General features: G+C 45.8%; 1 protein-coding gene across 1 annotated transcript in view; it reads left to right on the top strand.

Annotated features, from left to right (window-relative positions):
- LOC147615801 (amino-terminal glutamine amidohydrolase) overlaps nt 1–19,569 on the top strand; it is a 31,353-nt gene extending 11,784 nt beyond the window's left edge. Inside the window, exons 5-6 of the mRNA XM_086778411.1 lie at nt 18,933–19,057; nt 19,149–19,569. Of these exons, the coding sequence (XP_086634537.1) occupies nt 18,933–19,057; nt 19,149–19,294 (271 nt within the window). The 3' untranslated portion in view covers nt 19,295–19,569. The remainder of the gene's footprint in view (nt 1–18,932; nt 19,058–19,148) is intronic.
- The last annotated feature ends 957 nt before the right edge of the window (nt 19,570–20,526 follow it).

Raw genomic sequence — 20,526 nt, 5'->3', positions numbered from 1 at the left:
CCGACTGCCCTCAGGGGCTTGTATATATTGCCCCCCATCCTCCTCCACTTTCTCATTCAGTATCTCCGGGATCTTGTGTATAGAGAAGAGTTTACACACATCTCTCTGTGTTTCTTGTGCTGATTATTTTCTGCAGTCTACTTGCTCTTGTCTACCCAAGTTTGGTTGTCATTTCCGCTGCATATTCTGACATGGTATCAGAGCCCTAGGCTCTAGGAGATCTTGGGCGTTTTTCTGAGCAAGAGGGGGAGCAACAGGTTGCTGATCGGTGGACTGTTTCGGGCTGAACGGGAAGTGAAGGTGCAAGAGGAAGGCGGGCAAAGGGGCTGGACAGCCACTTGCATATTTTCTGATTTTCAGATTTTTCCCACCCACCCACCCTTTCAGGTTACTCTCCGAGATGGCGGATTTACTCGAGATGGCTGAGAAGCACGTGAAGATTCCGACTCTCCCCACGTTCCCAGTGGATCGGCAGTTGGACGGGTCCAATTATGGCATCTGGAAGGTCATGATGGAGTCAGTTTTGGAGTCATATGATCTTGCTGATTTTATTATCAAAGGGGTGCCAAGACCGGAAGCTGAGGAAGGGGAGTTATTATCAACGAGGAAGGACCGCGAGGCACAGGCACAGATGTGGGACCGTGTCAACGCCAGGGTCCGGTCGTTTATATTCCTCAATTGCACACCACAGGTGATCAACCATGTGAAGCACATGACGCTGGCGAGAGGCATATGAGAGCACTTGGCTTCTTTGTACAACAGGGTGTCACCCATGAAGCGGATATCCTTGGAAGTGCAGATGCGGGTTATGAACCCTGCAAAGTCTTCGACGATGTGGGAACACATTAACAAGCTGCAGGCCCTTCAGCAGGAAGGCCTTCAAGCTGGGAAAGAGAGATCGTCCGAAGATATGGCCATCACGTTACTTTCCCACTTGCCTGGTCAGTATTCCGCTTTCTATTCCTCGTTGGTCACTAGTGGCAGGTTCAGCACCATTACTTGGGAGGAGCTTGTGCCAATGGTCCTGGACCAGGAGGAACGTTTCACGAACCCTCCTCACGGCGGAGGTTCGGAGGCCTTAACTGGCCAACGGTCGAAAGGCCGTAATACCAACAAGGGCAAAGAGAAGGCTTCACCAGATAAGTCTTCCGAGAAGAAGCTTGATCCAGAACGAGAGAAGCTGAAGGCCGAAAGATCGTGTAATGATTGTGGCGAGAAAGGCCACTACTGGAGGAAGTGCCCTAAGCGGACAGGGAAGAGTGCTGATTCATCAGCCTCAGCTGCGAAGACTCCGGCATTTGTGCACTTAGAGATGGTGGACTCCGATGATTCATCGTCTTCGAGCGAGGAGGCAGTTGGCTTCACCGCAAAGGATACTCGGGAATGGATTCTCGACAGTGGTGCTTCCAGGCACATGCTCCATCCCGTGACTTCTTCCTGGATCTGAAACGGCAGTCAGGTCGTATCTTTATTGGCGATAACTCCACTATTCCGATTCATAGTGAGGGCCGGATGGAGATCATTCCCGACGGCAAGGGGGGCAAGCATGCTTCCCGTGTTCTTTATGTCCCTGCTCTGGGCTTTCATCTTTTGTCAGTGCATGAGGTATGCAAGACTGGCTTTCGGGTGGAATTTGAGGAGCATTCAGTTGCTCTAAGGGACCGTGAGACAGGCAAAGTTGTTTGGGAAGGCGGTGTGGAGAACGGCATCTACAAGCTCTCTGCACTCTCCTCACTGATGACAGGCTCTCAGGTCGGAGATTTGTGGCACTTTCGTTTTGGCCACTTAAATGTGGATGCTTTGCGGCGCGCCTTCCGGGACCAGATGGTGGTTGGCTTGCCAGATGTTGGTAGTAGGCAAGGACGCTGCAGTTCTTGCATACGTGGTAAGCAGCACAGGGAATCCTTTCCGAAGCAGGCTTCCAGGCGGGCTTCGAAACCTTTGGAGTTGATTCACACTGACTTGTGTGGACCACAGCAGATACCATCCTTGGGAGGATCTCTCTACTTCATGCTGCTTGTTGATGATTGTACCAGATTCACGTGGGTCTACTTTCTTTCATAGAAGGACCAGGCTTTTGCTCGGTTCAAGGATTGGCACGTGATGGTGGAGAAAGAGTCTGGATTTCAGGTCAAGACTCTCAGGGCTGACAAAGGAGGGGAATTCTCCTCGACTGTATTCTTTCGGTTTTGTGCAGATCATGGCATCAAGAGGGAATTGGCCAATACCGGATCGCCTTCGGAGAATGGAGTTGTTGAACGTAAGAACAGGACTGTGGTGGAGATGGCGAGGACCATGCTGGAGCATCGAGATCTTCCTCGTCCACTTTGGGGTGAGGCTGTGGCGACAGCTGTCCATACCATTAACCGCTCTCCGACGACTTCTGTACCCCATATGACTCCATTTGAGGCATATTTTGGCAAGAAACCCGATGTCTCGCACTTCCGTGTCTTTGGGAGTGACGCGTATGTACATATTCCGAAGAAGCAGAGGGGGAAGTTTGACTCCAAGTCCCGCAAGTTGGTATTTGTGGGGTATAACTCTCTTTCCAAGGGATACAGGTTGTATGATCCAGAGAGGAACGAGATTGTTGTCAGCCGGGATGTGGTCTTTGACGAGCATGTTCTAGCATCCACTGTCGAGGAGCCGCCACTTCTTGGAGATCTAGAGTTTGATGATGATTCCCAGTCTACCACTCCAGTTGATCCACCTCAGTCATCACAGGAGGTTGAGCCCGCAGCTGGAGTTGAGCCCCCGCGACCACAGGAGGCTCCACGATCTGTTCGAGTACCTAGGTGGTTGATGGACACCCTTCGGGAGTCAGGTGTCACGGAGCTACCCTCCGAGTGGACCACAGAGGACGGCCCTCGAAGATCACATCGAGTTCGAGATAAAAGCAACACGGCGGAGCTTCTTCAGGTGAACTATGCTCTTATGTCTCGTATCATGCGGGATAAAGAGCCCACTTCCGTAAAGGAAGCCCTTTCACAGGATACTTGGAGGGAAGCCATGCAGGTGGAACTTGACGCCATCGAGAAGAACAACACTTGGGAGTTGGTACCGAGGCCGTCGAAGTGGTCAATCATTGGTGTCAAATGGGTCTTTAAGACCAAGTACGCGGCTGATGGGTCGGTGGACAAACACAAAGCCAGGCTCGTGGCTAAGGGTTATGCTCAGCGGCCAGGCATCGACTACGAGGATACCTTTGCACCGACAGCGCGGATGACCACGATTCGGACCGTTCTTGCCCTTGCTTCTTCTCAGAGGTGGCCCGTGTACCAGATGGATGTAAAATCGGCGTTCCTTAATGGTGACCTGCAGGAGGAGGTGTACGTTGAGCAGCCTCCAGGCTTTATTGTTCCAGGATCGGAAGGGATGGTTTATAGGTTACGTAAGGCCTTGTATGGTCTTAAGCAGGCTCCGCGGGCTTGGAATCAGAAGATTGATTCCTTCTTTATTCGGACTGGATTCCAGAGATCGGTTGCAGATCCGAACCTGTATCTCTTTCGGGAACGCGGCATGGTCACACTCATCATCCTTTATGTGGATGATCTCATTCTCACCGGCGGTCATGTGGAGCACATTGGAGTGACGAAGGCTGCCTTGTCACAGGAGTTTGAGATGACCGACTTAGGCTTACTCCACTTCTTCTTGGGATTGGAGATCTGGCAGACCCAGAGGGGGTTTTTCGTCTCTCAGCAGCTGTATGTTCATGAGTTGCTTGAGGCCTTTGGGATGGAGAACTGCAAGCCTATTACTTCGCCGATGGACCCGAACACAAAGTTAACCGTTACAGATCCTAGTGAGCCAGTTGATGCCTCGCAGTACCGGAAGCTGGTTGGTTCATTGATCTGGTTGCTGAACACCAGATTGGACTTGAGCTTCTCCGTGGGGCTGTTGAGCTCTTTTATGCAGACGCCATTGAAGACTCATTGGGACGCAGGATTGAGGATCTTGCGGTATCTGCAGAGTACGAAGGATCTGGGACTCTTTTACACAGGAGGGAATGGAGTCACGCTCCAAGGTTGGAGTGACTCAGATTGGGGAGGAGATCCAGACACGAGGAGATCTACTTCAGGATACACTTTTACCCTCGGCTCAGGAGCGGTTTCTTGGAGCAGCAAGAAGCAGCCGACTATTGCCCTTTCTTCGACAGAGGCAGAGTATCGGGCTGCTTGTGGTGCTGCTTGTGAGGTTGTATGGCTGCGGAGGCTGCTAGGCGAGATGGGGTTTCCGCCGAGGGAGCCCACAGTCATCCAGTGTGATAACCAGAGTTGTATAGCTATTGCTCGGAACCCGGTTTTCCATGCCCGGACCAAGCATATAGAGATACAGTATCACTTTGTTCGTGAGAAGATCTTGGCGGGTGACATCTTGCTACTTTATTGTTCGACGGAGGACAATGCGGCGGACCTCTTCACGAAGTCTCTACCTCAGGCTACGCTCAGGCGGCACTCCAGCTCCCTGGGGTTGGTTACACAGCCAGGAGCTGAGAGGGGGTGTTAGAAGTCATCTCCTGTCTATTTGTATACACCAGGGCCTCTGTTGTGGGTGTGCCCGCCCGTATATCATTTTTCCACACTCCCCGTATTTTTTCCCTATTTTTCCCATTTTTTTCTAGTGGCTGGAGGGCTGCCAGTTGATGCCAGGAGCACTCTGAAGCTGGCCGACTGCATCTGTATCAGTCGAGGGCTGTCTGAGTGCTGGCCGACTTGTTCTGTCCAGGTGTGGGGCATCAGATGCTGGCCGACTGCTATATTCAGCAGTCGTGGGAGTTTTGCTCAGTCGTGGGCCCTTTCCAGTGCTGGCCGACTGCCCTCAGGGGCTTGTATATATTGCCCCCCATCCTCCTCCACTTTCTCATTCAGTATCTCCGGGATCTTGTGTATAGAGAAGAGTTTACACACATCTCTCTGTGTTTCTTGTGCTGATTATTTTCTGCAGTCTACTTGCTCTTGTCTACCCAAGTTTGGTTGTCATTTCCGCTGCATATTCTGACATCCGGATGGTGACAGAAGTACTATGATCCGGGCGAGTTGCTGGTGGATGAGGGATGGGGGGCTGCCTTGGTACTTCATATAAAGTTTTTGCATATTCATGCCATGCCTCAGGTGTTGTGATAGGTGTGGGTGGCTGTCGCTCATGGAACATCTTCCATGCCCTCTTGTTGTCTTGCCCCAAAAATAGTTGGTATATCTCCATCTCAAGCTTGGCCAGGTAATCCCGCTTCTTCTTCCGCCCAAGGTGTTTGAAGAGCATTCTAGCTTGTCTATGTGTGTGGATGCCAAGGATGATCTCCCGCTGCAAGCGGTCACGAGTCTCGTGACATTCATCATCGTACCAACCATTCTGTGGGGCCGTATGGCGAGGAGGGGTAGAAAGAGGGGGGGTATACGGGAAAGCATATGCTGCTGAACCATGTAATACATCTGCCAACTCTTTCGTAAGCTCATCAAGTGGACTGCTCGGGTCAAGAGCGAACAGACCATCATATACTGCACGACCATATACCCTAGAGGTCTCCTGAGTAAAGTGATATCTTGGGTATCTGGTATGACTAGAGGGTGGTGTTCCTAACATATCCACAAGTCACAGAAAATGTCAAATATGCATGGTCTGCTGCTATCCCAATGGGTCTGTCCGAAATGGAGAGATCCTGTATATCATGTATCAAGGTAGGTGAGCCCATCAGGTAATCCACTGTACTAGCTCCTCCCTTTTTGTTCCAGCATGTGAGAGCATCTCAACCTGGCCAACGGGATAGGCCATTATAGATAACTAGCCCATGTGCACTCCCCAAAGCTAGGAAGTGTCTCCCATATTCTGTCACCTCTCTTGTGTCTTGGGCAGATCTCTGCATCCCTATCTCATCCGCTGCTAGCTCGCAGTACATGGGCTCATCCGTAGCATAGAGAGCTGATTGTTCCCGGCCTGTTTGTGCATTAAAGTCCCCCGTTAGTAGTGCCTCTCTTAAGTCCTCCCTTAACAGTACTGCTACCCCCCCACTTCCTCTAGTCCCCCCTGAGAGAGAGAGAGAGAGAGTGGGAGCACAATGGAGGGAGATTGATTGCACAACACGATGATGAATGAATTATATGCATAAGACTTTCACCATGTACAATGCTTTTGTTGGGGTAAAGGCATTATGCCCACCCTTATAGTGTGTACAAGCCCATAAGTTTTATAGTACATAGTACACTTAGTACATTAAAAGTACTAAGTGCACTATGTGCACTAGAGCAAATATACATGTGTGATAGGGGAGTCACACACTCATACTTTGTGAGTTGACTTATCCCCACATCTCTCTCTCTCTCTCTCTCTCTCTCTCTCCCTTCTTCTCTGTGTGTGTCTCCCACATGAAACTCTAACTGTTTCAGCTGAGCTTCTTTAGCTCCTTCAACTGGTATCAGAGCTTGATCACCTCCCTCTTCTCACAGTCCCCTGTTGATTACTCTACTGGCCGCTTCCTACTGGCCGTACCATCTGCACGTGATCACCCTGCTGTTGGTCGCACTGTCTATTGTGCGCCTGCTAGTCTTACTTAGCTGGTCGAAGAGCCCTGTCTATTGCTGGTCGTACTGCCCTGGCTGCCCAGCGTAGGCAGCCAACAGACCACGCAGCTGAGCCAGGTGTGCCCAACCACAGCGTGGGCTGCTCAGCTGCTGCCCAGCAGCAGCCATGCTGCCCAACCAGGCAGCCAACAGCTGTTGCTCAGCCAGGCGCACCACAGCGCAGCAGCAGCATCATAGCGCAGCTAGCTCCCAGCGTGCACAACAGCAGCTCTCAGCTCGCAGCACCAAGTCCAGCAGCAGCTCCCTTCAACAGCCGTACAGCACACAGCAGCATCCGTACCTGCACAGCAGCAGCAGCATCAGCACACGAGTCAGCAAATACGACGCCCCCCTTCCTGCAACAGAAATCAAGAAATTCAGTCTGCAAATCGCAAGAAATCAGAAATTTCAGAGGTATTTGCTTCAATTTTGGGATTTGCATGTCCATTATCATCAATTGAGCAGGTACAGGTCCTAATGGCTCAGATTTGAGCACAATTGGCAACATTGGGTGACATTGGTCACATTCCGGGTCAATTGGCAGGAAATTGGGTGTTAACATTTGGGGCTTTTGATGTAATTGTGCCAGTGGGCATTCATACATGCTGTATGATGTGAGCAATCTCACATTCGGGGCTAAATTGCAGGAAATTGGAGTGCAAATCAAAGGGCTTTTGTGCCAATTGGGTTGATTTGCATGTAGGCACTGGCATTTGATGCTTTGGGCAATGTGTTGATGCCTGTCAAGCAGTCAATGTGCCAGTAAATCAAGGGGCTTTTATGTATTGGATGTATATGTGGCCAGGGGGAAGCATTGTGAAGACTCTGGATGCCTTCATGTGCATTAATGTACCATTCATGATTAGAAATTGATCTTGAATCAAGGGGCTTTTTTCAAGATTTTGTGCTTGTTGAGCTTGGCAAAGCAGCAGGGAAGACTTTTATGCCTTGAACCCTCAGTAATCCACTTGCAGTCAAGGGGCTTTTGCCCAATTTCTGTCTGGGACTGTTGTATGCAGTGGTGGGGACTGTCAAGGTCTGATTTTCACTCATTTGGACAGCCAAGAGAGCATTTATTGCTAATGTACTTGCTGGTACAGATTTGATACAACTTTGTACAAGTTTTGGCATGGTTGTACATTGATTTGAGTGAGGAAAAGGCTCATTTTCAGTTGTTGTACTTGCCGGTACAGATTTGGTACATCATTGGTGAGCACTTAGTACTGTTGTACAGTATTTTGGAAGGGGAACAGAGCACATCTAAGGTGCTGTCATAAATCTGCAGCAACCAGATTTTGGTGATTTTATCACATTCAGTGGGAGGAGAGTTGCATTCGTGCTTCCGCAGTGGGAGATGAACTTTGGGAGAACAACTGTGAGCACTTTGTGTGCTTTGGTGCAGTGTTTGCACATCTTGCAGGGAGTCAGGCATTGACTGTGTCAAAGGTTGCATATTGCTATGGCAACCACAGGTGAGAGCTCTTCATTGCTTCACATCAAGAAGCTTGAAGGCTCACATAATTATGACATTTGGCAAACCCAGTGCTATAATGTGTTGCTCCAGAAGAAGCAGCACAAGCCCATCAAAGAAAGGGGTGTAATGTCCGCTTCTCTTACTGCTGAAGAATGGGAAGATATGGATGAGCTGGCAAGATCCACCATCATGTTGTCTATGTCAGACTCTTTACTTTTCAGCATACGTGAAGAGAAGACAGCTTGGGGAATGTGGCAAAGATTGCAGGACTTGTATGCCCAGCAAAGTGCCTCAAGCAAAGTGTATTGGTTGAAGAAACTCATAGGTCTTCAAATGAAGGAAGGGGCGTCTATGACAGCCCATCTAAATGAGTTTAATGGTGTTGTCAGCCAGGTCATCAATCAAAAGTTGGCAATGGATGATGAGTTCAAAGCTACCTTTCTCTTATGCACTTTGCCAGAGAGTTGGGACACATTCAGGACAGCCACTAGCAATTCAAATGCTATGCTGTCATATGCAGATGTGGAGGGTGCTCTCCTTCAAGAGGAGATGAACAAGAAGAACAACTCTGTTGGAAAGTCCAATGCAATGAATGCACGTGGGAGATCCCAGCAAAGGGGTAAAAGCCAAGAACGGGGAAGGAGCAAGTCCCGCTCCAAAAAGGACTTGGAATGCCATTATTGTGGCAAGAAGGGACATTTCAAAAAGCAATGCTACAAATGGAAGAATGATCAAAAGGAAAAGGGCAAAGGCAAAGACAAAGACAAAGATGAAGCCAAAGATGCAAAGCCAAAGAGCAAAAGTGGAGTCAAGATTGAAGAAGTCAATGTGTCACATGCAGATGACAGTGAGGATGAAGTCCTATTCATGTCTTCACTTGATGCCCATTCACTCCATGCAGGAGATGGTCATGGTATGCACTCATGGGTCATTGATTCAGGTGTCTCCTTTCATGTCACAGGTTGCAGAGACTGGTTTGTCAGGTATACTGCTGGCAATGAAGGAGTAGTTTATTTGGGTGACAACCATGCATGCCAGATTCTTGGCAGAGGTGATGTGAGGCTTGTGTTTTCAGATGGCTCACAGCTTATGCTCCATGATGTCAGGCATGTGCCTGAGATCAAGAAGAACTTGCTTTCTACTGGACAGCTTGATGATGCTGGTTATGTTACCACATTTGGTAGTGGAAAGTGGAAGATTAGTAAGGGCTCACTGGTTGTTGCCAGAGGCTCTAAGGTGGACACTCTTTACTTCATGCATGCTGGTGTTTGTCACCATGCTAATGTAAATGCAACCGAGCTGCCGGAAATCTCTATGTGGCATAGCCGGTTGGGACACATGAGTGTCAAAGGAATGGAGCAATTGTCTCGTTTTGGTTACTTGCCTTCTCTAAAGTTCTCAAGTTTTCAGTTTTATGAGCATTGTATATATGGCAGGCAACTCCAGTGCCCCCACAAGAAAGCTCTTGGACAGAAAGATGCTCAGTTAGAGCTTGTGCATACAGATGTATGTGAGATGCCTCAGCTTTCTTTGGGAGGGGCAAAATATTTTGTGTCTTTTATTGATGATGCCACACGCAAGGTGTGGGTTTATCCTCTTCGTTTGAAGAGTGATACATTCTCAGTGGTTGAGAAGTTTGTTGCTCATGTTGAGAATCAAACTGGCAAAACACTGAAGGCTTTGCGTTCCGACAATGGTGGAGAGTATATGTCCAAACAGTTTTAGGACTTTTGTGATGCTAAAGGCATCAAGAGGGAGCTCTCTGCTCCTTATGATCCTCCACAAAACGGGACAGCAGAGAGGATGAACAGGACCATTCAGGAGAAGGTCCGTTCTATGTTGTCACATGTTGCGTTACCTCATGGTTTTTGGGCTGAAGCTGTTATGACAGCCGTTGATCTTATAAACAGGTCACCTAACACGAGGCTTGGTGGGAAAGTGCCAGAGGAAGTATGGACAGGGAAGCCTCCGTCCTATAAGCACTTGAGAGTGTTTGGTTGCGTTGCGTACGTGCACATACGCAAGGAAATACGCACCAAACTTGATCCTAAGTCTCACAAATGCATATTCCTAGGATATGGTGACAGAGGTGAAATGGGGTATAGACTTTGGGATCCAGTGAAAAGAAAGATTATACGCAGCAATGATGTCATTTTTGATGAAACATGCATGTATATATAGTGTGTACACACACACACACACATGTATAGGTGTATATGTTTATGTTTATTGGTATAGGGGAGTGGCGAGGGGGAGCTATGGAGGCTTGAAAGGAAACATGGCTATGGAGAGAGAGAGAGAGAAAGAGAGAGAAAGAGAGAGAGAGAGAGAATTGTACAGAGTTTAGCTTTATTTGCGAAGTGTGGAAACCTTGGCCATTAAACTTGTATGTGAACATGTGTGCGCTTATAGTTGCAGAGAAGATAAAATACTTTTTTAAAGGATTTTTAGAAAGCAGGGTTTTCTAAAATTAAAGTTTCTAAACATAGGGTTTTTCAGAAATGATGATGGTAGCGACACTTTAATGCTTGATATATACTCTCAATTTTGAGAAATGATGAAAGACTTGGGATTAATGCTCTGATTAAGATGGATTTATAAAAAAATTAAAAATCCCAAAATTAGCTTTCCTATTGATTTGATTTGCTGAATCAGCTAGTCATGTATTTGCGTAGCACTCAGGAGTTGGTTATCAGCAGAGCAAAGGCAATGAGTTACTGTAGCAGTTTTGAGATTATCGTGGGCAACAATAGGTGATGCACAGCAGAAACTGGGAGGTCAGCGACTAGCAACCTGAGTAAAAATAGCAACATGGGCAACAATACAGTAGTAACAGCGTGGGCGGCAAAATAGCAATGGAGGTCGGCGTCTAGCAACACCATCAGCGTGTACATCAACAACGTAGGGCGGCAGCGGAGGTTGGCAAGGCCAGCACCATAGGCAAGGAGTGGGCTAGGAATAGATGGCTCTGATACCATTTATTAGTATAGGGGAGTGGTGAGGGGGAGCTATGGACAGGCTTGAAAGGAAACATGGCCGTGGCATTGGAGAAAAGGGAAGGAGAGAGGCTCTGTTGATTTGTGTGTGTGTATGTGTGCGTGTGTGTGTATATATTTAAATATGTGTATGCAAGTTCACTCGTTCCGCTCCTCTTCTTTTTGGATCCCGCCAACTGAAGCAACTTGGTTTTCTACTTTCTTTTCCACAAAAAAGTGTGTTTTGAGTTATGAGTTTAGTTATTGCATTCACAAACGCGTTATGATTTCTCAAAATTGATCTCTGAGTTTTTCCACCCAATCCAATCATGTTGAGAGGTGTGATGATAGGGCCATTCTACCGATTTACAACCAACACTTTCAGTGGGCAACCTTTGATCTAATGATCTATGCCACAACGATTACAGGTTGCAGGTGGCATGCTAGAAGATGCAACTTGGGTGATTGGTTGGTTTCTAATGAGACACTCAGAGATTTGGTGTGGTCTCTAACAATAGTAGCATTGAAGAGGCATTCTCTTGAGAGTAGAGTTTGTCTCGACCTCTTCCTATTACGGCTAGCTAGTACATTGGTTTGACTCCGCCTCTTTCATCGACTACATAGTAGTCCGAATAAATCTCTATGGAGTCCTCAGTTACATCTGAGGCATTATCCAAGTCAACCTTGTATTTTGGACACTTAAAAGGTTCCTCGAAACCTATTTGATTCAATGGTGTGATCCTCGGGGGTGGAGGTTGAGGTCCTAAAACTGGTGGAGGTAATGACACATTTTGTGCATTGTAAATCCCCCTTGCAATAGGTTGTTGTGTCATTTGATTAGCATTGGGTTGGGATGTTATTGTAGGCATTATGGCTTGTGGTTGTGATGGGGCCGGTAAAGCCAACTATTGAGGCCTAGAAGCATTAGCAAGGGTTTGCAAACGCATGTGTGGTACTGTGAAGCCTCATGACCATAATGTTCACAAAAAGTACAATTACCATTATAGCGCTTAGGACTGGACATATGTTGACTCAACTTCTCAAGGGAGTGATGAATTAAAAGGGCAAGAACAATCCTTAGGTGGTGTGGAAGGAAGTCGTGAGCGAGCTTAGGAAGCTTCTGGAAAATTTCCGATCCCCTACTGCTGCTTTTCTATCCCTTTGAAAGTAGGATGCCCTACTTTTGCTTTTAACTCTTTCAAAAAGCTTGGATATTTTTTTTAAAATTGGCCAAAAATAAAACGGCACTGCACAATTGCGCTAATGGCCGGGCCTGGCCAATCTTTGAATGTATAAAGCCACGCGTGTGGTATCATAGATCCACATGGGTATATAGCCAAGATCCATGCGTGTGTGTGCACTCACCAAAAGCCAAGTGGGTTTCGAAATAAAGGGTTGTACCCTCAACACGATAGCCAATGTGACATGCAGTTCGCGTGCTTAGAAGGCCCAAAGTGAAGTTTTTATACTAGGTATCCGTCTATCTCTGCGCCCTGTTGGCACCCTCGCTTACTCTGTGATCTTGCCGTGTGCTTGCTTTGCGCTCTCTTCACAGCTTTTCATTGACATTGTACTGCTGCGCCTTTGATCGTTGGCAGTCGATTATAAGTCTTTGAGCCTTACATACAAAAACTACCTTTGTGACAAGGAGATAGAACTCTTCTTGTTTGTATAGCCTATGCACACATCAGACTACAGTTCCCATGGGACTTGGAGGGATTTCTCCCTTTGCCACTTAAGCTTGGCTAATGTGGCTGGTATGGGCTCACCAGCCCCAGTTTGATGAGATCCTGTCCCGCCACCGAGCATATGTAGTTGCTACCTTCTCCCAACTTCTCCTCGGCCCTGCAGATCGAGGGGCCCTCCTCACCCCCTCGCCGATGCTAGACATCCTTTATGGACCCCTACCACACATCAATGGATAGCTCCCTCTCCACACTCACTCCCGTATCCTCTACACCCACTTTGTATCCATGATGATGAGGACAATGATCCTCCATGATGAGGATGACAATGATGAACCATCCATACATATCTACATTTACCTAGGGATTAGTGTTAGTTCTTTTTGTTATGTTGTCTTTTTTTTTTTCGATGATGAGATTTCATGGACACATTGTACACCTTTTGTCTTATAGACCTGTTGGGTCTTTTGCAAGACGTTAATATATCTTCTTCTTCTTCTTCTCTCTCTCTCTCTATGTGTGTGTGTGTGTACATGTATATGTATGTTCACATGTATGTATATTCATACATACATGTGAACATACATATACATGTACACACACACATGTATGTATATTCATAACGTCGGATGGCCATCACTTGTTTCCTCCAGATTCGAGTTTTGTTTTGGCAGCTGCTGTTTCCGCGACAGATGCGGATGTGCCCATGGGCACGAGTTCTTAAGCTTTCTGTTGGTTTTCTCGCCCACTGTATATACCATTTAAGATGCATAGTTCTATACATTGCATTTCATATAATGTGCGCGGATTATGCAATCAGGACAAATGGAGGCTAACCTGGCACTATGTACATACTTGCAAAGCAGATATTGTTGTTCTTCAAGAGCATAATCAGCATAATTTTGCCGGACAAACTTCCTATTTTGCGGGATATTGGATAGCTTATGCAGGATCCGCTGGATACTCTGGAGTGCTGATGCTTGTTCGCCATGAATTATTTCCCATGTTGGTTTTCAATGATCCAGCTGGCAGATGGATGGTCATTCAATGTATTATCAATGGGGAAGTTTTTGAGTTTGGTGGTGTGTATGCATACACAGCCTCTATTGACAGGGCTCGTTTGTGGCATGCCATCTCCTCTTATTGTTGGCGTTCTAATGCATTTCTTTGTGGCGATTTTAATAATGCTCCAAATCATGTGGATAATACTACTGGACATTCTCACATGCTTCATGTGGAACGACAAGCTTGGGATCTCTTTCAGCACACATGTAATGCCTTGGATTTGTGGCCTCTGTTGCAAGCCAATGATCCAGGATTTACATTTCAGCATAACGCTCGATCAATGTATCGTGCTCGTCTGGACCGACGGTATCTCTTTCAGATGCAGCAGTATGATGATTTTGTATGTGATATGTGGATTGATTACTCCTTGTGTCTCTCGGATCATGCTCCGATATGCTTGAAAATACAATTCGGTTCATGTTCTGCCAATGATTCATTACCTAGAAAGAGACTTCTGCATGTCAATAATGCTTATCTTAAGCATGAGGTTTTTCGCAATCTGATTGTGGACATTATTTCGCCATTGATCTCTCAAATGCATGTTGATATGGACACAGCATGGTTTCGTTTTGTTATGCGGGTTCAATGTGTGATCCAGGATTATGGCAGACACTATTTATCGCATTTCAGAGAGCAAGTTCAACAGGCCAAAGGCACTTGTCAAAGTTTAATGCATATGGCTAACACTTCATCTCTTACTGAAATCCAGATGACAGAGTTGCTTTCTGCTCGTGCTTTGTTGCGTTGTAATGATGAGAGAAAATTGGCAAAGTGGCAGACTAGAGCTCGCCAAAAGGCTATAGCGGATAAAGGATGCACTTCTAAACAATTCTTTCGTCATCTACATCTTTCTAGGCAGTCTCAAACTATTAAGAGGATTAAACTCCTGACTGGTGATTGGACTACCTCTCGTGTGGGGCTTGCACGGGCCATGGAATCTCATTATGGCAAGATTTTTGAGGCCTCTTCTCTCACGCAGGAAGGTCGACAGGCTCGTCGCTTGTTTTTATCTCAAGTTGCTCCGATTTTATCAGCCCACCAGGCTCAGCTTTTGGAAGCCGCTTTCACGGAGACAGAATTGTATGCCAGTTTGTGTGATTTGGGCCGTTGGAAATCTCCCGGTTGGGATGGCCTTACTGTAGAATTTTTCTTGTCGTTTTGGGACTACCTGGACCAGCCACTATTGTTAATGATAAACAGGGCATGGGAGCAACAAGTTTTGCCTTCATCTTGGAAAGAAGGCTTGCTCAAGTTAATTCCTAAGCAAGCACTTTGTGAAGAGTTCTCGCAATGGAGGCCGATTATGCTCATGCATGTGGTTTATAAATTGCTGGCCAAAATGCTTGTCAATAGACTTAAAGGGTTTTTGCATGATGGTTTGCATCCATCTCAGTATGGCTTCATTCCACGAAGGCAAATTACTGATAATCTAGCAAATGTCATCATTGGCATGGAGTATGCGAAATACACTCGACAAGATGTATTGGTCATGCAGGTTGACATTGAAAAGGCATTTGACACTGTTCTTTGGGATTACATTGCAGATACCATGCTTCGGCTGGGATTTGGGCCTAAGCTATCCTGTGTGGTTTATTTCTTGTATGCTGACAGGACCTTTGCCGGTTTGTTGGATGGTTTTCTCACAGATCCTTGGCATTTGGGACGTTCAGTAAGGCAAGGTTGTCCTCTCAGTGCTTTGCTTTATGCGATTGCTACTCATCCCCTGCTTATGTATTTGGAGTCTTTGACTTCGTCTGGAAGATTGCAGGGCCTGAAATTACCCTCTGGCAAACATTTTATTGGGCAAGCTTATGCAGATGATTCTCTCTTTATGCCTCACAATCACCAAGATGATGTGGAACAAATTATGCACACTCTTCATTTGTTTGGATTGGCAGCAGGCCTCAAAGTGAATTTTCGTAAATCCAAACTATTGGCTCTGACTGAGTATGATTGGCATAAGCTGCTTTGGCCAGGCAAACTTGTTCCTCCGAACATTATAGTTCGTCATTTGGGTTATCCGCTGGGTTGAACTGTATCGGCTACACGGAAATTGGATTGGGTAGCCGAGCGTTTGCACTCCAAGTTACATTATTGGAAGTTGTCCACCTGGCCGCTTCATGTGCGTCTTAGAATTGTGCAATGCATTCTTGTAGCTTATGTGCAGTTTTATCTACCTTTGCTATATTGGTCTCAATCCCACTTGAAGTCCCTTATGTCAAGTATATTGGCGCATTTTTGGCGCACTTCATCTCGCGGAAAGGGCCTCAGATTGTTATCTATGGACAAGTTATGCTCTCCTAAGCGCCTTGGAGGGTTGAATATTTTGGATTTGAGACGTCATGTTTTGGCTAGGAAAGCTATGCTTTTGCCGGTTTTGTTGGACCAGCAGCAACCCTGGACTCTCATGGTGTCCCATTTGTGTCGGCATATTGTCACGCCATTCTATGGTCATTGGCAACCCACATACTGGGATCTTATATGTGGAAAACTTGAAGGACACATTCCGGGATGTCCTTTCACTTCTTCTCTCATTATTGATTGGAAGGAAGTTACTTCACATATGATATGGCATGGTTCCCGATCTTTGATGGGCAATTCCCTGCGGCTAGAGAGTTTGCATTGGAGTCGTGTATTTTCTTCCACTTTGGTTGACCGTTCACCTCGTCAGGCGTATTTTCTATCTCAAAAAGGAATATGTCAGATACATCAGGTGGTGGATGACACTGGTTAGGTTCTTTCCTTCTCTGTTGCGGCGGATCGTTTTCAATTGGGATCCCATTATTCTCATCTTTGGAGAGAAATTCAGCGGATGATTGCTGATATTTCTCCTTTACCTCGCTTGAATGTGGATTCCCGTCTATCTGATTGGAATCTTGGAACCACTGCTATGAAATGTATTTTAGCTGGGACAGTTTATGCCCTCTTGCAATCGGATGCATGGATAGTCGGACATGGTAATCAGCTATGGTCTCTCTCCAAATCTTCAATGTGGTGGAAACGTACATTGTTTCGCATTTGGAAAAGTCATCTGCCTCTCAAAGAACGCCTGTTCTTGTGGCGCTGTTTGGTTGGTGCTCTTTCTGTTGGTAGCTTGTTACATGCACGTCATATTGCGCCTTCACGTTGTGTCCGATGTAAAGCTACTGAGGAGACTGTCCCACATTTACTGTGGGGTTGCGTATGCTCCAGATCGTTCATTCGCCGGGTCTCGATTGCTCTTTGGCTTCGTTTCCCTTCGGGCATTTTTCACAGACGGTTTTGGCTTTTTGGGGTGTTACAAGCATCACAGTCTCAGTTTGCTGTATTTTTCAGCTGGGTCCGATTCTGGGTCTTCTGGACCATATGGCATGTTCGGAACAACCTCATGTTCCAAGCCAATGACATTGATCCCTTCCATTACTTCAAGTTCTCGCTTGGTCACGTGCTTCATTTTGCTTATGATGCTGGGGACATCACTCTTGATGCCTATAGGATTTACTTTGATTGCTTCTAGGTAGTGAAGCCTATGGTTACTCTTCTTTTTCTGGGTTTTCCCCGCTTAGAGGTTTCCCACTTGTAAATAAATCAAGGATTTACAAAAAAAAAAAAAAGTATGTATATTCATATATATACATATATATTATATATATATATATATGTATATATATACATATATATACTTACTGAGCACTTTGCCTATAGAGAAATGCTCTATGAAGTCCAACATTGAGGAAAGTAGATGAATATGATGATTTAGCTACCCATGTATATAGATGAACCAATGCTCCTAGTCGGCCAATAGTATTGCTGTCGGCCACCTATATCCGATTGCCATGTCATCATTGCCACATCATCACTTCCATGTGGCCGTGCGATGTGTCACCTGCGCTGTCCGACTTTTCCTGTCAGGATGTCCGGCTATGCCCTGCATACTCGTAGGTATGTCAAATTCTCCCCTACTTGCATTGCAACTGTCCTCAGCTGCATGGCCTCTTGATAAGATCTCAACAACGGACGAGACTTGTTCGTGAACTGATACTTATCAAACCAGAGTGTTTGTTGGATGGGGTAGCCGTTGAACTTGAGGAGATATTGGAACCGTTTTCGACGAGAACCTTGCTTGTACTAATGCAAAACAATCTGCTCCGGTACTAAGACCACTTGTAATCCTCCGTCATCCACCAACTGGAGTTCATCCTCATCTGGGGGAGTGCTCAGCTCTGGGCCTTCATATTCTACAGGGTTCGAACGAACCGAATGAAGTTAACCGCCTTCTGAATATCATCTGGATGTATGCGAACCTGGTGGTATCCGGATTCAGATCCAGCTTGCTAAACAACTTCGCCCCTGTGAGCTGATCCAACAAGTCATCAATGCGAGGCAGTGGGAACTTGTTTTTGACAGTGAGCTTTATTAAGCGCCCAGTAGTCTACACATAGATGCATACTCCCGTCGTCCTTCTTGACCAAGAGGACCGCTGTTCCGAATGGCGAGGAGCTTGGATGGACCAAGCCTTTGGCCAACATTTTCTTCAGCTGCTGCTTGAGCTCTGTCATCTTGGGACGATTGGGTGAAGGAGCGAACCTGGGCAGTAGTAGGCACAGATGAATCTCATGCAAGAAGAGAAGTAATTTGCTCAGGCCTCGTGACCCTCTAGAATGATGACATGGTGTTCTGATGCAAGGGCACCTAGGATATCAATAGATGCATGTAGAGCAGGGGCATGGGTTTATCCATGCTACCCTACTCTTGGGCCGAATCTGGGCAGTAGTAGGCACAGATGAATCTCAGGCAAGAAGAGAAGTAATTTGCTCGGACCTCGTGATACAAGTTGCCATCCTCATTTTCACATGCACCCACCTTTTTCAGGAATAGTTGTAGACTATTCAACCTAAGGCTAATGCTGCAAAAATTCTTTGAATGGAAATGAAGGAACTCCTATTCAACCACCTCAAGCTGAAGTCAGTCCTATGCAAGATTCCACCTTAAACTGATATTATGATCCAAGACAAACTATTATGCTGATAGATCTTATACATTGCATCACTCTTTGGGCAAGAGATAGGTTTGAATTCTAAGGTTTGAGTGTTTACTACCAGAAGGTGCCTTTTTGATGTCTTTTTGGCATTTCTGGGTTTTCTGGACTGCAGAGTTTTCCTGTTTCCAAGCTTTAAAATGGGCATACTTTTGACTGCAGGCTATACAGGGTAGTTGCAGGTCCACTATTTCTCAAGTATTTTATGTCTGACAGACGGCATATGAGAACTGCAGAAGGTTTGTGGAAGATGCCCCCACCACCATATGACTGCATCTGTGGAGAATGTAAGCATTTGATGTGATATTTGTTGATAGGTTCTTCTCATGACTAGGAGTGGACAAGCCTTTGTTGTAATGTTAACACAATCTTGTACAGATGGAATTGCACATAATCTGGAGGACTATGTAACCATGCCAGAAAATACTGTAATGTGGGACCAGACTTTAACTAAAGAAAGTCTTGGCCATCGACGATTGGGAGCAGTACTAAGAGAGACGAGTTTAAAAAAACTTTTCAGTTAATTTAGCTATTTAAGTCATCTTAATTTTCACAAGGTGGCTTACACCTGTCTCAGCAAGCAGGAAGAAATCTTTATTTGCTGATCAAGCTACTTGTCAGCTGGTATATAAGCATCTCTGTAAGCGGTGTTAGACATAAGTCTACTTTCACTGCATTTTCAATGATTCATTTTCTTTGATATCAAGGACCAACTTTTAGGTTACTAAAGAGTTGTTATTTTAAAAGCAGATCTGGCATCCAGACAAATGAGCTAACCAATTTGACCAGTTAAAGTGCACTATCCAGCCATCTACATTGTGAAATAATCCTGCTTTTTTATATTTGGGCAGTACTCATAAGCATGACTCTTCTGCTGTCATGCTCCTTCTCAAGGGTAGATTTGCTTGATATCAACGCTTGGTGCATTGGGACTTGCTTACTGATGGTGTGAATCGTTGACTGTAGTTGAATTCTACGACTTTAATATGAATAGTTCCATCTAACCTATCGAAGAGATTTTGTGAATATGCCATGTTAAATCCTATTTCTATGCAGAAATATTTGAATCGGAAAAGAAGTCTCAAGCTTTCTCATGAATCCTTTTCACCACTTGAAAGTGTGGCTGCCAGATGATACACGTACTGCGGTAATTAAAAACCATTCAATGTGTCAATCAATTCCTATAAATAGTATCACTCAACTACTTCACTAAATACCTGAATTCAAATGGGTCTATGCATGGCTATGTACATCACTTGTTTAAGGCAGTCTGTTGCATGAATTGAGATGTTGCAATGTGAATCAATCGATTGTATTGCCTAGAAGATATAAATGTATGACATCGAAGTCAACTTGGAAAGCTGCTTCATTTCTGCACCCGTACGTTCTTTGCTTACATGATTTAATGTTTCTTTTTTTATTTATTAAAAGTTGGACGATTTTTATTACATGAGGTTCCCGCATACCCTTCTTACAAACACACACCATGCAATGTAGGCAGTCGTGGATCGAACAACCCATGACCTTGGGTTACAAGCCATCCGCTTTAACCAACTGACCTATCGATTGCTGGCGATGCTTTAATGTTTCATGTAGTGTTGCCCTATACTTTGATGCATTGCCACATTCATCACTAAATGTTCCATGTACATCAATCTAACGTGTCACTTTATAATTTGTCAATAGCGTATGACTTCAATGGGTCATTTGGAAGTGTCACTCTAAGGAATCACCCAACTAAGACACTCCAATGCAT

This window comes from Cibotium barometz, chromosome 39 (genome assembly GCF_041138505.1).
Source record: "Cibotium barometz isolate CiBa-2024 chromosome 39, ASM4113850v1, whole genome shotgun sequence".
NCBI lineage: Eukaryota > Viridiplantae > Streptophyta > Polypodiopsida > Cyatheales > Cibotiaceae > Cibotium > Cibotium barometz.
Note: the sequence above shows the minus strand (reverse complement) of the source record. Positions and strands in the feature narration are given on the sequence as shown.